This window comes from Durio zibethinus, chromosome 4 (assembly GCF_047325235.1).
Source record: "Durio zibethinus cultivar Kanyao isolate XHJ-2024 chromosome 4, ASM4732523v1, whole genome shotgun sequence".
Lineage (NCBI taxonomy): Eukaryota > Viridiplantae > Streptophyta > Magnoliopsida > Malvales > Malvaceae > Durio > Durio zibethinus.
This window is the reverse complement of record NC_143165.1, coordinates 4,358,025-4,381,783: the sequence shown is the minus strand read 5'-3', so window position 1 is coordinate 4,381,783 and position 23,759 is coordinate 4,358,025. Positions and strand designations below refer to the sequence as shown.

Here is a 23,759-nt window from a genome sequence, read left to right as displayed (position 1 = left end):
TTTTTTTAAAATTTTAAAATTCTCCATATCAATTTATGTATTTTCAAGTTTTTTTTTTTTTTTTTGAAATTCAAGTACATTTTAACTTTTATTTTGAAATTTAAATGATTAGGATGATAGCCTCTTGCCAAATTTAAATGCAAATTTAACAAGATTATATCACTTACAATTATTAAATATAATTAATCAATTATAATTTAAAATTATGTGAAAATAATCAAAATTTTAAATGAAATTTATATTTATAAATGATTGATCTTTACATAATTATTTATTTTGATAAAATAATTATAACATATATTTTAGTACAAAATAATTGTACCCAAATCCACCAGTTACCCTAAAAAGTTTTAATTTTAATTTTTTGGGGTTAATTCCATTGTTTTCAACGCTAATTCTAGGCCTACACCTACTAGTCTTGTTGGGTGGTTAAGATGAAATAATTTTGCTTTCAAAAGTCATTGTTCTTGACTTTTATTAGCGATTCCATTCTATCATCACAAAATTTATATTTTTATTTTCCACACATAATTATTCTTTATTTTGTATAACACCCAACTACTCATTTTAATGACAGTTTATAGCAACAAGGTGTCAGTTTATAGCAACAAGGCATTCGGTTTTAAATATTTTAGACAAGAATTAAAGATGGCTGCTAACTCATCCGCAAATTCTAACCCACTGATCCTATCATTTGGAGAGATGGTGGTTGACCTTCTTTCCGATGTTGCTGCTGTTTCTTCCGTTGAGTCCTCTGGTTTCCTCAAAGCACCCGGTGGTGCACCCGCTAACGTTGCTTGTGCCGTCAAGAAGCTTGGCGGCAACTCAGCCTTCATCGGCAAGGTGTGTATATATATAATATATACTTGCATACCTGTACGAGGCTATAAAAGTTTTGAAAATTAAAAACTACGCTTCCATGAAATTAATCAATTTTTTTTTTTTTTTTACTCTTAGAATTAAAAATATTTTTAATTTTTTCCAATAAGCTCAAAAGTTGTGGAATATTTCACTTATAATTTTTTTTATTATACTTTTATAATTGATTCAATCACAATAAACTAGAGATTCACTTTTATAAGTGTCGGTTACATTTAAAATTATGATAAATCTTATATAATTTTAAATTATGATTAATTAATTATAGTATAATGATTTTAGGTAATATATTTTTTAAAAATTGCCTACAACTAGTTTTTTTTTTTTATTTTATTTTTAATTGATTTCTCAGGATTTACGGTTTTCTTTTTACTAGTTTATTTTTAAGTTATTATTTATGTTCCATTAACTTGTATAAAAAATCAAAACAAAAAAAATATAACTCTTCGGGTCCTCTACCCTGGGTTCAAAAACCTTGTTGCTGATGAAGAGCATACGTAGTTGCAACAGTGGAAGATTAGCTTTCCAAGATAGGGTCGTTAGTGTTAAAAGAAGGTGATTTTAAGGCAAGTGATCATACTAGATATTTTTAGGTTTACTTTTTCTCTGCCAATAAAAATAATGCAATACGAGTTGAATGGAATAACCCTATGATAAAACCCTTATTTGATATGACCTTACAAATTGTGACATTTAATGCCTGATTTGAAAGTCATCGAAAGGTCAGTGTTACACATTTAAAGTCAGTTTTGGCTTCAATCACGCTGGTAATTCGTGTAGCTTTCCTTCAGTGTGGCACGGTTGGATATTTTCTCTTCCTGCACCTTCAGTTGCTCATTGGAGGTTCCTTTTCCAGTGGCCCACTAGGGGTGTTTTGTCTTTTTCTTATCTCCAACTGTTCGCATATATTAATACGTTTACGTTTTTATTTTTTTAATTTAAGAAATTAAGAAATAATTTTTTTTTAAATTTAATATAAAATGAAGTTTATTATATAATAAATTAGTAAAATAATAAAATTTATTATTATATTAAAAATTAAAAATATTATTATTTTATAATTTAAAATTTTTATTATATATAAAATTTAATATAATATCTTTAATAATATTTTTTCTTCTCATTTCAATTCATCTCATCATTCCACCCATTCAAATGGATTCTAAATCAATAAATATCTTTGATGAGAAATAAAAATATAATTTTCAATTAGACTAGATTTTCTGCAACAAACAGAGTTTTAAAGACTTGTTTTTAATTTGATAATGATAGGGAGAAGATTAAGATTAAATTTCTTGTATTTTTTATATTGTCTTCTCTCATCTTTGTTTATCGAGATTTAATCCATAATTTATGATTTTTTAATTATATTGTTTCAATCAACAAATTTGTCATTTTCATTAAGAACACATCGTTTAGAACTTAATAATTGCAATTAGCAACCATTTACAAGTGAAAAATCACTTTGTGCAAGTTCATTTCAATAAGAAACAATCGTTCAAGTAGAAATAGGCACAATATTCATTTGAAAATCACTTTGTGCCTTGAATTAATTTCAGTTATGCAATATTTTCAAAGCTTATTCCTAACTTTATTAACTTGGTTTCTCGAATAATTAATGAAGCATAATACTTAACTAAATATATTTCACTATTTTAAAAATATTTCTTACACGGATTTACATTGTTACAGTTTGGAGACGACGAGTTTGGGCACATGCTGGTTGATGTGCTGAAGAAACATGGAGTGAACATTGAAGGCATCTGCTTCGATTCTTATGCCAGAACTGCATGTGCAGTGGTGATAATAAAGGAGAATGGAGAGAGGGAGTTCAGTTTTTCTAAAGAGCCCAGTGCGACTATGCTGTTGAAGGAATCAGAGTTAAAAATGGGTCTGATCAAGCAATCCAAGATATTCCATTTCGGATCTATCAGCTTAATATCAGAGCCAAGTAGATCTGCTCACATGGCAGCCATGAATGCTGCCAAGGAAGCTGGAGTTCTTCTTTCTTATGATCCTAATGTGAGGATTGCTCTTTGGCCGTCTCCTGACGCTGCTAGAGAAGGGATCTTCAGCATATGGAACTGTGCTGATTTCATCAAGGTAAATTTTCATTTCATCATATTACTCATAAATTGGATAAATCTGATCAATCAAACAAATTTATTTCATGAATGTGTAAGTTTCTCATTTATAAATTGAAAAAAATCTTATTAATATGTATAAATAATTTAAAAGTGTAATTAACAAAATGTCCATTTTCATAGTTTAAATGTTTTTCACTGTTCAATCTTGCTGGCCTTTTCTTTTTTTTTTCGGTCATCCATAAAGATCCTTTGCTGATCAATCAAGAACCAAGGCTATCACCAATAGAAAAACAATCTGAAATCCTCAATATAATCTTCAGCTAGCCAAACAAAAAGTAGATTTCTTGCCTCCCTTCTAAACTCTTTATCATAACATATAGAATTATAGACTTATAGTTAGACATAACCTAAAGAGTCACCGTTATTTTTTTTTTTTGTTAAAGTGTGATTAATTACTTAAATGAATTTGTCTCTTTTTAAAGAAAAATTTCAAACTTAACTTAAGTATCGTTAAAATGTAGATTTTATGTCGACGAAACCAAGATTAGATCTATGAGTATGGTTATGTATGAAAAGATTATAGTAGTCTCGCAATGCCCATAAAATGATGATACCAGTTTGATTTCATGTTATCCAAGTCTTAAAATATTTTTGAATTTTTACCAAGTAAATTTAATTATTAGAAATTGATATTAAAATTACTCCAATCGCTTGGTAGTGATTTAAGGTAATTTTTTCACCTTAAGAGTATTCATGAAAACTCGTGTTCCAGTTTGAAGAGGTTTTGTCATTGGATTTATTAACGTATTTTCAAAAAAATCATTTTTTAAAAATCAAACAATAAAATCCTCCAATCATTTGATAAGGTTTTATATCAATACATATCCCCTAATTGTTTGTTCATATTTTTATTAAAAATCATTTTATGAAAATTTTAAAAATAAAAATCATTAAATCCTCTAATAGTTTTATAAGATTTAGCAAAAATTTGAATCTTTCAATCGTTTGGTAGGATTAAAAAATTATTTTTTTAAAAATTTATTATGAAATTCTCCAATCTTTTGGTAGAATTCATAATTCAAGAATTAAATCTTTCAATAATTTGGTAGGAATAATGAATTTATTATAAAAATTTATTTTAAATATGCATAAAAGAAAAAAGAAAAATAATTAAATAACATAAATAGATATACAAATAAAGAAGAAAAAAAATTACCTTGTCTTCTTTCTTGTTTTTTTTACAAAACAGCCTATGTTTTTTTGTTAGCACCCACGTCTGTGGTGATTGTCTAACTTAAAACATATATATCCGAAACCTTCAAAAATTTTTGCTGTAAAAACTTTTTGTTGAATGCCTTTTGTGTTTTTTCTCAATTTCTTTTCTCAACATAGAACTCCTGAAAGAAAATCATAAATATCTAAACCCAAAACATCAGAAAAGATTAAAAAAGCTTTTAATTTTTTTACTTTTTTTTACTCTCTCTCTCTTGATTTTTGATTTCAATCTTCTAATCAAAGTTAATTTTGGATTTTTAATCTAAGTTCACCTCTTAACCAAATACATTTTTTTAATTAGAACACCAGACTTTAAACCGAATTAAACTTTTTTTTTCTTCTTTAAAAAAAACCACAAATCAATTAATTAACAAAATAAATAATCCTAAACTAAATAAAATATTAAAATATTAAAATAAAATTAAAAAATACCTTCGACTAAATGAGGTGTCTATAGCTGTCATTCTTTGCACATTTTCTATGAAATAGAAATTGTACAAAGACAAAAGTTATCCATTTTGTTTGGGCCTAGAAAAATCAAAAAATAAAATTACAAAAGTTCCTCTTTAACAGAGACTTAACAATTTCAGAATATAAAATGCTCCTCTTATCGGAAGCTCAACAATTTTGAAAAATATAAAAATTTAAACATTCTACTCTTAAGAAATATGAATCTTGCCTAAAGGACTTGGGATTTTACCCAAAGGTCTTACAAATTTTAATAAAAAAAAAAAGATTCGACTCAAAAGACTTACAAATTTTGCCTGGAAGACTTAGAGACTATTCTCGGAGGTCTTACAAATATTAACATTTAAATACTCCTCTAAATAGAGGTTCTAGAACTTTGAAAATGTAAAAGATATTCTTATCTAAAGGAGATTAGGGGTTCATTCAAATATTCAAATTGAAGATTCAGGATTCTCACTGAAAAATCCTTGAGATTCGCATAAGTCTTTAGGATTCTCATCGAGGATTCAAAGAATCACATTTGAAAATTTTAGAGCTTCACATACAAGATTCAAAGATTCTTATTTGAAAAGTTCAAATCTAAAATTCAATATCTCAAATATTCGCATATGAGATTCTTATTTTGTGGTAAGAAAAAACTCCACTAAATGGATGCTACGAAACTTTAAAACTGGAAGAGTTTCTTAACCAAGATATACTAATTCTTCTTGAAATCATTCTTTTCATCCAAAGGTTTCAAACTTTATCTTCATAATATTTTCCTCATATGAAGACCAAAATTTTATCAAAAGGTCTTATTTTTTCAAATTTTAGTTTTTTTGAGATTATGCTTGGAAGTTTTAAAAATTATGCCTGAAAGTCTTATAAATCATGCTAGAGGTCTTGAAAATTATGACCAAAGGCCTTCAAAATTATGCTTGAAAGTTTTACAAATCATGTTTGGAGGTCTTGAAAATTATGTCTGAAGGGCTTACAAATTATGCCAGAGGTCTTACAAATCATGTTTAGAGGTCTTGAGAATTATGCCCAAAGGCTTTACAAATTATGCTTGAAGGTTTTGAAAATTATGCCTGAATGCCTTTCAAACTATAACTAGAGGTTTTACAAATCATGCTTAGAGGTCTTGAAAATTATGCTTGGAAGCATTATAAATTATGTCTGGAGGTTTTACAAATTATGCCCAAAAGTCTTACAAATCATTTCTTATCTTTGAAAAAGTTTCTCCTTAACAAAGATTTTGAAACTTTAAAAAAATTATTTTTTTTGGAATAAAAACATCTCATCTTGGAAAAGGCTTCACCCTCTAATCAAGGCCAAACACTTTTACAAATCTCATTTTGAAAATTTTCTTAGTCCAAAACTTATCACTTTTGTTATGAAAATTTTTTCTCAACCAAAAAATAAAATCTCATACTCAACAAATTCTCATCAATTAAGGGTCAGAATCTCATATTTCTAAATTTTTAACCTTTTAAAATCAAAATCCAAAGTCAATTGAATATGTAATGAATAAGAAGAATGTCATACATGTAATGCAAAAATCAATGTCATGAATCTTTAATTGTGGTAAATAGGTCCTCAAGCCCTTTTTCATATTTTATCATAGAGCTTTAGAACTAGCTAACAAGCTAGTTTTAAACAATAATCCTCCATCCTCTTATTTTGACTCTGAACATTTCATTTTTCAAACCATTTATATTATCCATGGATCTTTTTCAAACGTTTTACCTTGACCATTCCTTGTTTGAAAAAGTCATTCTTACCATAATGATATAAAATCACCTATCTCTTATCCACATCCATTTATGTCAATATAAATGTCTTCACAAAAAATGGCCCAACATTCATGATAACTAAAAAAATTGCCCATATAACTATTCCATGATCCAAAAAATATATATTCTTTTGAAAACATGTAATTGAATCTCTTAAAAATTGGTGATTATTACATAGAATGATGAAAGTGAATCTTAATTTGGTCTATCTAAGAGAATAAAATGGTTCGACACACTAAGATCTTAAAAGAGATTTTGCCACTAGACAGGAAAAAGTAAATTAGTATGTTTTCATTTAGGCTCACTAATGAAAAATTATATTTTAAAGCATAATCCACTTTTGTACTCTCTTAATTTCTTGATATGGTAATTTAACAAATGTCAAGACTAGCTGTGATAAGATTAAAATTAAAAAAAAAGTTTAAATTTTAAAACAAATTTTTAGATTAGGGTTCATCTTTTTGAATTTCTCAAAGATTTTCATTTGGTTCCTTCCTTTAATGATATTGCTTGAGTTGCTTTCAATCTTGCTCTAAACTGCCCTTTCGAGTTTTCACTTTAAAGCTCTATTCAATCTTCTTTTCTTTTTTCTTTTTCTTTTGACTATTCCATCATGCATTTGAAAAACTCAAAATTCATTCAAAATTAAAAGGTAATGGTGATTTCCTAAAGAAAAGCTTTTCAATTTAAATATCCACACATGATCAAAATAGGCTTTTCAAATGATGTAACGTAGGTCAAGGTTTAGAGTTTGAAAAAAGGGGTAAATAGGCCCAAAAATGTGTTTAAGGGTAATCAAATCGATGATAATTTCTTTTCTCAATGAAAATTTCCTTTTCATTTCTTAAAACATGCATTTTCATCTTTTTTTTCTTTGTTTTCCTTTTTTTCTTCATTTTTCCACATTCAGACAATTGAGTCTAAAATTTTGAAAACTTGCCTTTTGATTATAGGCATTCTTTCCTTGCTCATAACTTTGTATTGTTTTCTCAAATAGATTCTCTTTCTTGCTTGCCCTCTAATGTGGTATAGCAAATGGCTATTTTTTTTTGTTAAAAGAAATATGAAATATGGCCATTTTATCATATCAGATATGGATACCTTCATTGAAAAGTAATTCGTAAGAGAATATTTTTTTTTAATTTTAAAATCATTTAAATATCTCATATGCACGATGTTACAATCAATATTTTTTGTTATTTTGTTTTGTTTTGTTTTTTTGCAACTCAAGCTTAAATTACTACATTAAATGAAGTCCTAATGTAACAATCTTGATTTTCACAACTCACGTCAAAAGATAAAATCAATGCCCTATAGAAGAAAAGATACTGAAAAAATTAGATAATTTGACTTTTTGGTAAATTTACCCCAAAATGTGGGTAAAAAATTTTTTTAAGACAATGAAATAAAAAGGATATTGCATATATATAAATGTCGAACAAGGATATTGAGGGATATGGCCTTTTCAATGATTATATCTCAAGGAAGAAATTGAAGAGGTTAGGTTGCATTTAGGCTTGCCTTGATACTTATCAAATTACTTAAAATCTCAAATCTAAAATCTTTAAAAGAGTATCTAATGTATTAGCTTACAAAGATTTTGTAAATTTCCTTGCTCATAGCCTTAATGAAGATTATCATCATTGAAATCTCTCTCGATCAAGTGAAAATCAAGTTTGTGAGACCTGGGATGTCAAGCACTAAAATGGAGTAATTCTCAACTGAATTGGAATATGAACTGATTATAATTGGGTATGTTCTTTCTTGACAATAATTATCAATTGCCTCAAGATTATTTTCACAATGCAAGAATGCATACGACAAGATTGAAAGCAAAACATAGGTAAAAACCCATGCATATGTCAAAGCAAAACTTAGATAACAAACTTAAAATTTTGAAATCTTCCCACAAATTGTTTGATACTTCATATAAAAAAAAAAACTATTGTAAAGCATATTTTCATTGCTCCATAAGCTCTATAGTCAAAGTGTCATTATTGATAAGTTCTTCAATTTTCTCTTTCAATTGCTTGCATCTTTCAATTGAGTGTCCAATTACCTTTTTGTGATAATCACATTTACCATTTGGTTCATAATTTCTTGCTAATGGGTTTGAGGTTGTTTTTAAAGGCACATGGGTGAAGAATTAATTCTTTATTAGTAAAGGCAAAAGGTTAAGAATTGGGATTGAAATTCTCTCTTGATTATTCATTGACCTTTTTAGCTTGCTCCCTGATTGGGTAGCAAATTAAGTGACTATTGTTTGAGGACAAGGAATTGCATTAAAGCTTAACTATTTTACAAGTTGGCAAAGATAAGGATTTTACGAGAGATTGTTTATAGAAGGATATTAAGATGAGTACATCGAATAAGGCTGACATCGGCTAAAGCCTCCAGCTTATTGCCCCTCATAAATTATAACTTGAGCATCTCATTCTTTCTTCTTTGGTGCATCATCTTTCTTTGTGTCATTTGTACCACTTCTCTTAAGTTTGCCATTCTTGATTGCATTTTCTATCATTTTTCCATAAATCACTTTATCAATAAAATTTTTAGTGGTATTTTCAATCATCATTTCATAATATGGGGCTTTAAGAATATTGACAAATAGAATCATAGTCTCTTTGTCAGTGAACGGTGGTTAAACTTGGATAATAGTATCCATTCACCTCTGGATATATTCTTTAAAGCTTTTAATGTCTTTCTTCTCCATGTTTTATAAAGAAAAGTGATTAGAAGCTAAATTTATTATGTGTCAATATTGATTAATAAAGTCATGAACTAGCTTTTGCCAAATGTGAATGTAGGACTAATCTAGTTGAACATACCATTTTGTCACAAAATCAGTAAGATTATCTTGGAATAAATGTATCAAAAGCTTTTTATCTCTAGTATAGGTAGCCATTTTTTGGTAATACATCATAATATGAGTTATTAGACACTTTGTACCATCATACTTCTCAAACTTTGGAACTTTAAATTTTAGAAGAATAACAACATTTGGAACTAGACAAAGTTTAACAACATTTTATTGAACTATAAAAACCAATTTCATCTACTGCTCGCAACCTTTCCTTGCGCTTGTTCATTTTTTGGTCAGCTTTTGAGTCCTCTATTGACTCAACCATTTTTTACTTTAACTTTTCTTTTTCTTTTGGATCATCCAGATCAGGGACTTGGATTAGTTCTAAGGTTTTCTCCTAAAAGATTGGATTAATATAACTTTGGAATTAACTTTGGGTAATAGTAGTTTGCATTCCTAGGTTAGTGTATAGATAGGTCTCAGGAAAATTTGCTTGTGCCCTTTGAAAAGGTTGGCTTTGATAAGGGCTGAATCTTGTTGGGTACAAAGATTAATTACATTCTACACAAGATGCTTTGGTTGACTTAGAGCTTCTTCCACCCCTTTTTTCTTTATTCAACTCTTATATGAGTTTTTCTTAAGCTTTTTTAATCTTGTCAAAATGATTGAAGTTTTTTTGTTCCATTTATCTAGCTTGAGCTCTGGTGTTGTATTGGTGGTGAATGTGTTAGAAGGTGGAGCTATTTTTGAATCTTGAGTGTCACACTTATATTATTAGAAATGATATGCTCATGTTCGATGCATGAATGAAATGTATTAATAATATTTACCACATAACCATTATTGATAAAAGAAATCTCAATTTGAAACTTTATAAAATTTCAAAACTACACCCTAATAAAGCCAAAACAATATTCTAAAGTCCTAAACATTAATTGTAATATTTCCTAAACATTATTCTAATGCTTTCTTATGAACTTCCTAGCTTGCTGGTAATGATTTTATGCCTTATCTAGGAAGTCAAGTAATCGCTACCCACAAACTCCTACTAGTTGCACCATGGCCTTCAATTCTTCCATTTTCTCTTTCATATTTATTGCTTTATCTACAACCATGGATAGCTGATCGAACAAGTGCCTTAAATGTTTCTATTTTTTTCATGCATATACCTTTTTATTACTTATTTTGTTCAGCATATTTCTTGCATTCATTAGTCAAAACTTTTACCTGTGATATGCGCTGATCCACTATCTTTTGTAGCATTTGGTTATGTCTGTGTGCCATAGCAGTGGCCTTTTTTTGTACCCTTGCTTTCAATAATTTATTCTTTTTAAGAGTCGGGCAAGCTTGGGTGTGACTGATGAATGTGTCTTATCTAAATCATTGAATAAGGCCTTCTATTGGTTTTTTTGTTCATTGAAGCTTTGGAGTTTTTGTTCTTGCAACTTCAAACTTTCTTTCATTTCTTCCTTTAATCACTTATTTTCTTGTTCAAGCTCATCTCTCTTAGTTTGAAGTTTTCTTTAAGTAATTTCTTCCTTTAGCAAAGGATCTTAGGGAATTAGCTTTGGGGAAAGGTCAACTTTTTGTTCTTAAGGAAACACAATGTCCTTGCTCTTCCTTGCATGCCACACAAAATATTTTGAAATAATATCATATGTAAGCCTCCCTTGGTTAACCTTGACAGTCTGTTTCTATACTTTTTTTTATTATTTCAATCTTTTCATAAGCTTTTTTTTGGTAAAAAAAATTTTCACTGGTTAAGTCCGTATGTTTCTAGAATAAATTGCTCACATCCAGACTATCTTTTAACCAAAGTTAGAGCATACTTAATAAGAAAACCCAAGGTTGATTCCCATAGTTGTATAATACTAGATCATGACGTATCCAAGGTACTCTTTAAATTATCTTTTGGCTATCAAACGCCTAAATAAATGAAATCCATTATTCTTTCAACTTTGTTTTAGGTCATGTGTTATAACAAAACTCCTTGATTATAATACTGGAATGAAGGTATGGTTTATGAAACTTGCTTTTTTCACATTCGATGTGACTCTTCATTCATACATAAAGCAGTTGTATGCATCCATTAAACCGACCTTTACCATTTATATGATAGTAATTCAAAGATTGGATGGTTTCTGCCAAAATGATTGGTGTTGCATTGACTTTATGTTCTAAAAGATCAACAAAATCTATCACTGCAACATCAACATATCTAATAACTTTTGGAAAGAATACCAATATATACAGAGCTAGATTACCAATCCATATAGAGCTATAGCCATCGTTACTATTTCTTGTTCATCACCCAAATGCTCTTGAATGAAGTTTCATAGAAAATCCCATGGAATACCTTTACTCTTGCCTTTTATTTTGACACATGCATCAACTTAAGGTAAGATGAGTCTAAGCATTTGCATAAACTTCTTACGATAACCCACCTTTTGACCAATAAATCTTGTTTATGTTTGACAAATCAAAATGAAGTAAGATCATGTACTTTTTAATTATTGGTACCATATCTACTTCATTGAAGACGAAGTACCTATAAGAAGAATCCCAAAACTAAAGAATGGCTTTGATCAAATTATTGTCCATATCTACTTGGAGCGATGAAGCTATGTCCCCATATTTATTCTCAAATACCTCCTACCTTGTCCTAGTCATGCATCCCCAAACATTGCTTAAGTCAACCAAGTCATTTTTTAGAGGTTAGGATAAACTCTCTTAGGCAATGATGAAATAAAACCCTTAGGCAGACAATTACCTTTTTTTTTTTAACCTTTCTCTGACTTAATTTTCAATTGATGAATAGATTCATAATGAATTGATACAGACTTTGATTGCATTTGGCATTTCATGGATATAGGTATGAAATCTGGTTTAGCAATAATTGATTTATGGTAAAATATTTCCTACATGAGAATGATACAAATGCACAATATTAAACATGACAATGAAAATGATGCATAGACAATATGATAATGCAAACATTATAATAATTAAAATGATGCAAATGCACAAAGCCAAACAAATAAAGTGATTAGACAATTAATATATCAAACAAATTATTCCTTCTTGTGTCCTAACTTCGGTTACATCCATTAACAGATAGGAATGACTCTATCTTAAGGTTGGCCTCTTAAGTGTAGATTATATGTAGGGCTAAGTGATTTTGACTACTAAAGGTTCTTAAATTCTTTATTGTTCATCATAAACTAGTAAAGCATTTCAATCCTCACCCATCACAGGCTACCTGTCACGGACTAAGCTTTCTCTCAACAAGCACTAGCCCGCGTGGCACTTGAATGAACGCTTCCACCCAAGTCAGCCTTCAATAGATCAAGATCTAAACAAAGAACCATAAACCATGGTTAGTCTCAAGCATTCACAAAAAGGCACAATATACCAAGGTCAATCTCAAGCATACACACAACAAGGCACATTCACATCGAGAAAGAAAAGAAACACATCGAGGCAACAATCGGGCATTCAATCGAGGTGAATTTCATTAAAATCGGGAATCATACATCGGGACCTCCCACCATCACCAGGGCCAGGGGGGCAGCCCATGGTGGGTGGCCTAAGCTCGCATAGCACCCGGTGAGACAGCCCAACAATACCCTGCCGGCTCACCCCCCCCTAAAGAGCCTTAGAGATTTTAGAGCTATGCTACCAGTAACCGTTACAATGTTTGAAATGGGGACACTTTTCCTAACACAAGGGGTCTACCCGGCCAGGGCCCTATACATGGGTGGCTCCTGGCAGCCTAAGTCCCGGTCATGGCCTTATACAAGGTTGGCTCATGACATCCTCCCCCACCTATTCTATCGACGTCCTCGTCGACTTGCTGGCTTGAAATTCTTCGATCTTCCTTTGAAATCTCTGGAGGTCGTGCTCTCTCTCCCAGCTGGTTTCTTCTAGGCCTAGTCCCTCCCACCTTACTAAGTACTCCCGAACTAGTCTTCGAGATATCTTGGTTTCCCTGTCAGCTAAGATCTCTTGGACTCGACGCTCTGAGGGTGGCTTCATGGTGATGGCGGCTCTGGTTGGCTCTCTTCGACTAGCATCTGTAGGATCTGCATGGAATGGCTTCAAGTTGCTCACATGAAATACTGGGTGCACCTTCATCCACTTTGGAGGGTCGATTTTGTAAGAGGCATTCCCTACCTTGGAAAGGACCCTTACTGGACCTTCGTATTTGCGCACCAATCTACGATCTCTCTTCCTCAAGAACCTGGTTTGTTCAGGGACTAGTCGAACAAGAACCAAATCTCCAACTTGAAATTGCTGAGCTCTACGACCCTTGTCTGCCCATTTCTTCATCCGTTTTGACGCTTTCTCTAAGTAGGCTTGTGCAATCTCCGTGTTTTGTTTCCACTCCTTGCTGAGGTTGAATGCTCTGGGATTCTTTCCTCCATATTGTTCCAAGGAGGTGTGGGGCAGCCTTGGTAATTGTCCGGTGACCACCTCAAATGGGCTCTTGTTAGTGGAAGAGCTTTTGTTGGAATTAAAACAGAGTTGAGCAACGTCCAATAATGAGGGCCAGTTCTTTTGGTTGGCGTGGACAAAATGCCTCAAGTATTCCTCCAACAATCCATTGAACCGCTCTGTTTGGCCATCAGTTTGAGGGTGATAGCTTGAGGAGATGTTGAGTTGGGACCCCAAAATCTTGAAAAGTTCTCTCCAAAAGGACCCCGTGAATCTGGGATCTCTATCGCTGACAATGTTTTGAGGGAGGCCCCAATACTTGACCACATGTTTGAACAATAGTCGAGCTGTGTCCTCCGCTGTACAGTACTTAGGAGCGGGAATGAATGTGGCATACTTAGAGAACCGATCAATCACCACCAAGATAGCTCCAAGATCGCCAACCTTGGGTAGGCTCGAGATGAAATCGAGGGAGATGCTTTCCCACGGTTTGGTAGGTACCGATAATGGTTCAAGCATACCTGCAGGTTTCCTCTTCTCGACTTTGTCTTGTTGGCAAATGAGGCAAGTCTTCGTATACTCCATCACATCTTGTCGCATTTGAGGCCAATAATATCCTTGTTTCAATAACGCCAACGTGCGCTGCCAGCCCGGATGTCCCGCCCATGGGGTGTCATGACACTCCCTCATCAGCATCTGTCTCAGACCTCCTGCTCTTGGCACAAAGACTCGAGGTCCCTTGGTCCACAAGACCCCATTTTCTTTCCAGAAATGTTTGGACTTCCCTTCTTCCACTAGCTTCAAAATGGCACAAGCTTGCGGGTCTTTCCCTAAATGATCTCCAATCAACTTATGGATGTCTGTAGTGGCTCTGCTAGCCACCATTGGGGCCATTCTTCTGAGGGCCGCTAACTCAGGCCGCCTGCTCAAGGCATCCGCCACTTGATTAGTCTTTCCCGCGGTATGCTCAAAACAAAAGTCGAACTCAGCTAAAAATTCCTGCCACCTAGCTTGTTTCGCCGTGAGTCTTGGTTGGGTGAGAAAGTGGCTAACAGCTGTGTTGTCTGTCTTCACGACAAAGTGCGAACCCAACAAGTAATGCCGCCAAGTCCTCAAGCAATGAACCACCGCGAGGAGCTCTTTCTCCTGGGCCGTATATTTCCTTTCAGCTTCACTCAGCTTCCTACTTTCGAATGCTACCGGGTGATGTTGTTGTAAAAGCACCCCTCCAATAGCAAAATCAGATGCATCCGTCTGGACTTCAAAAGGCTTTTCAATATCAGGGAGAGCTAAGATGGGATCCTTCATAATAGCATCCTTCAATCCCTCAAAGGCCTCTTGGCACTCGTTCGTCCAACACCATTTATGTTCTTTCTTCAATAGCTCCGTGAGGGCCGTGGTCTTACGAGAGTACCCTTCCACAAACCTTCTGTAATAGTTGGCTAGTCCCAAAAAGGAGCGGAGCTCACTAACATTCTTCGGTATCGTCCACTCTTTGATGGCCCTGACCTTTTCCATGTCCATTCGGATGTGGCCACGTTCAACAATGTGACCGAGAAACTGGATTTGGGTCTGAGCGAATGCACACTTCTCCCTTTTTACATATAACTGGTGGTCCTGTAACCTTTGAAATACCTGGCGCAGGTGTTCTTGATGTTCTTCCAATGTGGAGCTATATACCACTATATCGTCTAAATAAATGACTACAAACTTGTCAAGGTAGTCATGAAACACCTGATTCATCAGTGTACAAAATGTGGCAGGAGCATTGGTTAGTCCAAAAGGCATAACAAGGAATTCAAATGCACCATACCGTGTTACACAAGTGGTCTTCGGCTCATCTCCCTCGAGGATTCTGACCTGATGGTATCCCGATCTCAGGTCCAGTTTGGAGAAGTACTTGGCCCCGCTCAATTGATCAAACAGGTCTGCTATGAGCGGGATAGGATATTTGTTTCTTACGGTGACTTTGTTCAAAGCCCTGTAATCAACACATAAGCGCAAACTCCCATCATGCTTTTTCTGGAATAGCACTGGCGCTCCGAAAGGAGCCTTTGATGGTCGGATGAACCCAGCTTGTAGAAGCTCATCTAACTGTTTTCTCAGCTCGGCCAACTCTGGCGGGGCCATGCGATAGGGAGCTCTAGCAGGGGGTTTTGCCCCTGGAAGGAGCTCAATTTCGTGGTCCACTGCTCGTCGAGGGGGTAGAACCTTGGGTAACATCTCTGGCATCACCTCTCTGAACTCTTCTAACACTTTCTTCACGCCATTGGGTATTGGTTCTACTTTCGACCCTTCTTTATAGATCGGCATGGCCACAAAAGAGGGTTCCCCTCTCTTTACCCCTTTCTTGAATTGCAAAGCCGAAATCATTTTCTTCCCACTCTTTGGCAAGATATTGGCTGGCACCACACATGGGTGTTCTCCTAAGAACAACAAGCAGCTAGCAGCGGGGATAGGGATCACCTGAGCCAACGTCATGAAGTCCAATCCGAGAACGACATCAAAGTCATCCATGGGGGAGACTGTGAAGTCTACCTTCCCTTCCCATGGCCCCAATCGGGTTGTCACACTTTTCGAGCTTCCACTGATTGCAAAGGCTGGCGAATTGACCGCCTTCATTCGCCCACAGTCTTTACTAATCTGAAGACCACACCTTTTTGCTTCTTCTGGTGTGATGAAAGTGTCGGTTGCACCTGTATCCACCATGGCCTTGGTGGCTTTCCCATTGATCGTCAAGTTCACGTACATCAAGCCTCTGCTTTGCTCTTTCTTTATAGTGTTCAATTGTGTACGGAGGGCACTGAGGAACCTTATTGAGCCCATCCTGGCTGGCTCCTCTTCAGCTTCTTCAACGCTCTCTGGCGCTTTTGCAGACTCTTGGGATGAGGTCCTTAAGGCATTAAGGGCTCCTCGGTGCGGGCACTCAGCCACTCGATGTGGCCCCTTACACAGAAAGCAAGCTAGCGGTTGCCTAGGCTTGAAAATCCCCGCGTTGCTTGTCCTAGTCTGGGTGCTATCTCGCCCAAAGGACCTCCTGTCTGATCCCCAACTAAAGGGTCGATCCAACTTAGTTATCTTTCCCCCACTCCCAAGATTAAAGCTACTGCCAGTCGGTGGAGGGTTCTTCCGTTTTAAAGAGCCATCATTAAAATCATGAAGACGTTCTGCTGCAGCCATGGCCGTCGCCACATCTTGCACTTTTTGCCTCTGTAGCTCTGTCCTCGCCCACGGCTTGAGGCCCTCAATAAAATGGAATAACTTGTCCCTTTCGGACATGTCCCGAATATCTAGCATCAGGGTAGAAAAGTTCCTCACGAACTCTCGCACCGTTCCGGTTTGCACCAACTCTCGAAGTCTCTTTCGAGCAATATAATCCACATTCTCCGGAAAAAACTGGTTTTTCAGTTCTCCCTTCAGATCCGTCCAAGTCTTAATCGGGCACTCGTCATCGACAAACTTGGAGCGCCACCACAACTTGGCATCCCCTACGAGGTACATCGATGCCATTGTCACCTTGTCTTCCTCTGAACTTGTGTGTACAGCTCGGAAGTATTGTTCCATGTCAAACAGGAAATTCTCAATTTCCTTAGCATCCCTTGCCCCCTCGTAGCATCGAGGCTCCGGCACTCTGGGCCTTTGTCCCCTGTCCATCGAGCTAGAACCCGAACTGGCCACCGCCATTTGTAGGATGCTCATCTGGGCCCTGAGCTCCTCAAACTCCTTTTGGAGAATGTTCAAGGCATCTCTAGCCTCTTCGCTCACATTGTGGAGAGTATCGGACAACTCCCGCTGGGTTGTCTCGATCTCCCTCACTCGATCTTTTGTCACCATATGAGTTTTCATTGCGGCCACCGCGGCCTCCAATTCCTCAATTCTCTGCCGATGATCCGGTCCACCGCTTGTGGCCATCTCATCCATTTCTCTAGCACTTCTCAACCGTGCTCTGATACCACGTGTCACGGACTAAGCTTTCTCTCAACAAGCACTAGCCCGCGTGGCACTTGAATGAACGCTTCCACCCAAGTCAGCCTTCAATAGATCAAGATCTAAACAAAGAACCATAAACCATGGTTAGTCTCAAGCATTCACAAAAAGGCACAATATACCAAGGTCAATCTCAAGCATACACACAACAAGGCACATTCACATCGAGAAAGAAAAGAAACACATCGAGGCAACAATCGGGCATTCAATCGAGGTGAATTTCATTAAAATCGGGAATCATACATCGGGACCTCCCACCATCACCAGGGCCAGGGGGGCAGCCCATGGTGGGTGGCCTAAGCTCGCATAGCACCCGGTGAGACAGCCCAACAATACCCTGCCGGCTCACCCCCCCCTAAAGAGCCTTAGAGATTTTAGAGCTATGCTACCAGTAACCGTTACAATGTTTGAAATGGGGACACTTTTCCTAACACAAGGGGTCTACCCGGCCAGGGCCCTATACATGGGTGGCTCCTGGCAGCCTAAGTCCCGGTCATGGCCTTATACAAGGTTGGCTCATGACACTACCTATGGAAATGAGTCAATTTAAATGGGAGTATTTTATTAGCCATTGCAAAGATTATCATTTCACGAGAGCATAGGTACTTTTCTCTCTCTTAAAAGAGATAGAGCTCGGGTATAGAGCTTATGTAATGCAAATACATGTGATAGTGTGTGTGAAGGGATATATAATTTTCAAACCCCCATAAATAAAAGACAAAAAAAATGTTAGTAAACAAATAACACAATCATTACAATTTAAAACTGTTAGCTCAAAGGATATGATAAATTTAAAATGTTATGGCTTGACTCTCTATTAGTCCCCAGTGAAGTTGTCAAATTGTCATAACATATAAATCCATAGACCTATAGCTAGATCTAATCTAAGGAGTTGCCACCAATCTTTTTTGCTAAGGTGTGATAGGCCACCTAAGTGAATCTATCCCTTTTTAAAGAGAAATTTCAAGCTTAACTTAGGTATCTTTAAAAGGTAAATTTTATGTCTATAAAACCAAGACTAGATTTGGGAGTATAGTTACATGTAAGAAATGTTATGGCACCTTCACAATGCCCATTAAATAATGGTACCAGTTTGATTTCATGTTATTTAAGCCTTAAAATATTTTTGAATTTTTACCAAGTAAATTTAATTATTGAAAATTGATCTTAAAATTACTTCAATCATTTGGTAGTAATTTAAGATAATTTTTTCATTTCAGGAGTAGTCATGGAGACTCGTGTCCCACTCTGAAGAGGTTTCGTTGTCAGATTCATTAACATATTTTCTAAGAAATCATTTTTTTAAATCAAACAATAAAATCCTCTAATTGTTTGGTAGGATTTTATATCAATGCATATCTGCCAATTGTTTGGTGGGATTTTTGTTGAAAATCTTTTTATGAAAATTTTAAAAATAAAGGTTATTAAATCCTCCAATAGTTTTGTAAGATTTAACAAAAATTTGAATCATTCAATCGTTTGGTAGGATTAAAAAATTATTTTTTTTAAAAATTTATTATGAAATTCTCTAATCATTTGGTAGAATTCATAATTCAAGATTTACATCCTTCAATAATTTGGTAGGAATCATGAATTTATTATAAAATTTTATTTTAAATATGTAAAAGAGAAAAAGAGAAACAATTAAGTAACATAAATAGATATACAAATAAAAAAGAAAAAAATTACCTTTATCTTCTTTCTTGTTTTTCTACAAAACAGCCTATAACTTTGCTAGTGCCCTTCACTTGTGCTGATTGTCTAACCTAAAACATATATACTCGAAGCCTTAAAAAATTTTGCTGCTAAAATTTTTTGTTAAATGCCTCCCTTTTGTATTTCTTCTTAACTCCTTTCCCCAACATAGAACTCTCGAAAGAAAATCTTAATTATCTAAACCCAAAAACCAGAAAAGACTAAAAAAACTCTTAATTTTTCTAAGCTTTTTTTTTTTTTTTACTCTTTCTCTCTTGATTTTTCTGATTAATTCTTCCTTCATCCTTATGGGGTTTTTTTTTTTATAGGCTTTTAATCCAAATCATAATAAAAAAAAGGTTTTCTTGATTTCAATCTCTTAATCAAAGTCAATTTTGAATTTTTTATCCAAGTCCACCTCTTAACCCAATACATTCTTTTTAATTAGATCACTAGACTTCAAACTAAATCAAACTCTTTTTTTTTCTTTTTTTTAAAACATAAATCAATTAATAACAAAATAAATAATTCTAAACTAAACAAAATACTAAAATTCTAAAATTAAATTAAAAAATACCCGAGACTAAATGGGGTGTCTACACTTTCCTGTTTCTAAAACATAGGAAAAAGAAAACCTTGTGTCATTAATGGGCTGAGTTTCTTTATTTTTGTTCAACTCATCTTCCACAGCCCAATTAGGGTTCAAAATGTTGTCATCCTTACTTTAGGCTTTATCAATCTCACGGCTAAATGTTATGAGAGGTAAGCCCACTTATTTTTCATCATTCGTGTCAGCTACAATCTCTTGCTTGTTCATCATGCTGTCAAAGCCAGCCATATGTGGCTCCTTGAGTGACTCGTCTTTTGTAATTGGAGACACATCATTGGTACACCTCTCTCTTGTTCCTGCATTGAATATCATCATATGGTACCAAAGCACTTGTCTCTTTGTTTTCATGAGAATCAGCAACCATTTCTGTATCTTCTTCATTGGGAAGATAATTTTCCTTCAGAAGATTATACAGCTTCATCGACTCTTAATCTTCGCTTGAGCTGGAACTAGCTACTTCATAGTTTCTTTAGCTTCTTCACACATTGGTTTTGTGGTATACCTGTGAAAATGTGATACTATTTTAGAATCAATCTCACTAACCCGTACTTCGAATACCTTATCACCAACTGTTAAATCGATAAATTCTTCAATCTTGTTTAAAAAAATCTATGTATATGAGCATAACACCACGAAGGAAAGATTGAAATTTTAATGTTTGAGAATCCAAGGTCACACACTCACCCCAAAAGCTGGCTATATTCTCAAATGTACTAAGATTCCAAGCATGCACTGGAACACCATAAACAGTCAACCATGTTTGTCTTTTCATTAGCTTAAAATTTCACCCTTATATCAATTACTCTCTCCAATCACATTGCTTTCGGTAAAAATTTTTTAAACATCCACTACAGTTCTAGAGAGCCAATGTAGTGTTTCGTTGGTTATTTCCTCTGCACATGATTTCCAGCTGTTGCTTGTAAAACTCTTGTTATGTTGTTGACCAAAATCAGAGAAGGAAGGAGAATTATTATGCTGTACAAGAGATTGTAAAAATGTTTTTTTGACCATCACCTTTACTCTGATTCACTGCTGTGCTTGAAGCTCTCCTATCACCTTGATTGTTGCTATTAATTTCCATCCTCTCTGATGTTCTTGTACCAACTTCAACTTCATGAACTTACCTTTTCCACCAAAAATATTTTTTCGAGCAAATCTTGCAATATTAGCACCATATTTATAGTCCGATAACCAGATTAAATTAAGATTCAGCACTGCTTTCTTCACATCTTCGAAGCTTGTTAATCTTACAAATCTAATCTTTTCTTGACTTTACTTTTATTTGTAACTTAAGAGATGAGTTTTGAAAATAATACTTTTAAAAGAGATTAAGTTAGATTAATTAACTTAATGAAGAAAGACAACCTAAATAAGATTAATCTAGATTGCCAAGATGAAACCCCACGAATACGTAGAGTACAAAATAAAAATAATTTTAAAATTTAGACTATCAATGTTAAGTAAAATAAAAGAAAAAAATAATTTGCATAAGAAGATTTCATATAGTAAAAATATTGTTAGAGCTTTGTTGTTTATATGCAATTTTTGAATGATTATTAGTGAGCAAAATAATGTAGGTTAGTGATGAAGAGGTGGCCTTTCTCACTCAAGGGGATCCTGAAAGGGACGATGTTGTGTTGTCTTTGTGGCATGACAATCTCAAGTTGCTTGTCGTCACTGATGGAGAAAAAGGATGCAGATACTTCACCAAGGTTTAATTCCTCTTTTCCCTTTCTCTCTCTCTTTCAAGGCAGTGGCAAAAGCTTTCTAGTTGTCTTTTAAGAAAGCTATCTTTGACATTATTTAATGCTTTTTCACTCTCTCCTATGCATCTAATGAAACAGCATTTCAAAGGAAAGGTCAATGGGTTCTCAGTTAAAACTGTTGATACAACTGGAGCTGGTGATGCATTTGTTGGGGCAGTTCTTTTCTCAGTGGCCAACCAAACTAATCTTTTCCATGTATTTTCTTTCCCATTCTACATTATATCTTTGGACTTTGATTTCATTTTGTTATAGTGATAACTTGAAAGTGATTTTATAAATTCATGATTTCTTCAAGTAATTATAAAGACGAAAATTAATAAATTATCACTTAGTGTACATGTATCAATTAACAAACCTATTTGTGAAATTTAAAAATTTTATTGACAGTTTTATAAAACCATAACCCTTGTTAATAATGTAAACTTGTCTTGTATCTTTGCAGGATGAGGAGAAATTGAGGGAAGCTTTGTTATTTGCAAATGCTTGTGCAGCAATTTGTGTAACTACAAAGGGAGCAATTCCAGGTCTTCCAACCAGTTCAGATGCTTTTGAGCTCATTAAGTCCAAGGCCAAATGAGAGCCCTTTTTCCATCCAGTTTAAAAAATTTTACAAGAACTAGCATGCTCTTTTCTTCTCTCTTTATTTTAGTTTCAATTTTAGTATTTCTTCTATATAAAAGCTAAATAAGTCGTTAGAGATATTTTAATAGAAAATAAAATTTTATTATGTTTATTGCACTATTATACATTAGTGCATGTTGCATTGGTGCTAAAATAAAAATAAAAAATACAACATGTATTTTACTACTTGTAAGGCAATAATTATATTGTTCAGTTCAGATATTTATGTTAAAATATGATTTTATGCCTAAATGATATAGGAAAATAATATTTATTTTATTTTCATTGAAAACTTTTTAATTTTGTTTTTTTTCAACATTTACAAACTAATATATAAATCTTATTAACAAAAAATGTTAAATACTTATTTTCATCGTTAAATTCAATAACATATAGAAAGATGTTTGTCCTATGTTTTACCAACATCCGCTCACAACATAAATTTTGGGAAAAAAAATGAAGTCAACACTATGTGGCACCTAGCTTTAGCTTTTACATTTGAAATAAAAAAGAAATGATAGTAAGGATTTTGCATAACAGAGGGGAAGTGGTACGAAAGAAATATTAAAGAGAACTGAATGATGGCTCGGATCCGACCTCCTTTAACTGTATTAAGCAATTTTTATAATTTCTGAAAGGTTTTTTTTAAAATCATTTGATATATTTTTTTTATTTTGATTCCAGATTATACCAAATCCAAGTAGCTTGGAACAACTTCAGAACATGCAAAGGCTGGATAAGGTCTCTATTGGCTGGATTTGGTCATTTTCCCAAAATTTTCATTTTAAATTGCATGGGTCAGACCTGTTTGAGGCCATTTCCAAGATGAAGGTCGAATTTGGTCTCGGTTGGGGTAATTTGGTGTATATTTTGTTTATCTCTAATTTTTTTTTAAAATTGATCCAAAAATTAGTGAGAAGATAAAGGAAGGGAAACAAAAGGAAAAAGGAAATAAAAAATAGAGAATAGGAAGGGATTTTTTTAAAAAAAATTTAGCATATATTTTTTTTGTTACTCTCATTTTCTAATTATTTAATTTTTATAATTACATGAGTTAGAATAGAAGCACCAAGGAGATTCGACATGATGGCTTTGGAAGACTAATCGATGCAATCTCTAGGTTTTGACCATCCAACTTCTTTATTGGCTTAAAAAAGTTAGTTTAGTAAAAATCCATAATGATCCAAAGTAGTTTGCATCTAGATTTGTAAATATGTTTGACATATTATAAATGCTAAGCATGTCTAAAAGGCATGATAGGATTTATTTACAAGTTTGATATATAATAAATGTTATGTATGCTGTGAGACTTATGATAAATTTAAATCCCTCACAAAATATTAAGTTACATGTTTTTCA

General features: G+C 33.8%; 1 protein-coding gene across 1 annotated transcript; it reads left to right on the top strand.

The window, feature by feature from the left end:
- Positions 1-545: 545 nt before the first annotated feature.
- On the top strand, positions 546-22,586 carry LOC111288489 (putative fructokinase-5). The gene is made up of 5 exons (XM_022879394.2): positions 546-843; positions 2,572-2,982; positions 21,591-21,725; positions 21,858-21,974; positions 22,222-22,586. Exons 1-5 carry the CDS (start codon positions 571-573, stop codon positions 22,354-22,356), a joined length of 1,071 nt encoding a protein of 356 aa, XP_022735129.2. The 5' UTR covers positions 546-570; the 3' UTR covers positions 22,357-22,586.
- The last annotated feature ends 1,173 nt before the right edge of the window (positions 22,587-23,759 follow it).

Coding starts and splice junctions, on each gene's coding strand:
- LOC111288489 (XM_022879394.2), top strand. CDS start 571: ATGACAGTTTATAGCAACAAGGTGTCAGTTTATAGCAACAAGGCATTC. Junction 2,983..21,590: donor ACTGTGCTGATTTCATCAAG/GTAAATTTTCAT, acceptor AAAATAATGTAG/GTTAGTGATGAAGAGGTGGC. Junction 21,975..22,221: donor ACCAAACTAATCTTTTCCAT/GTATTTTCTTTC, acceptor GTATCTTTGCAG/GATGAGGAGAAATTGAGGGA.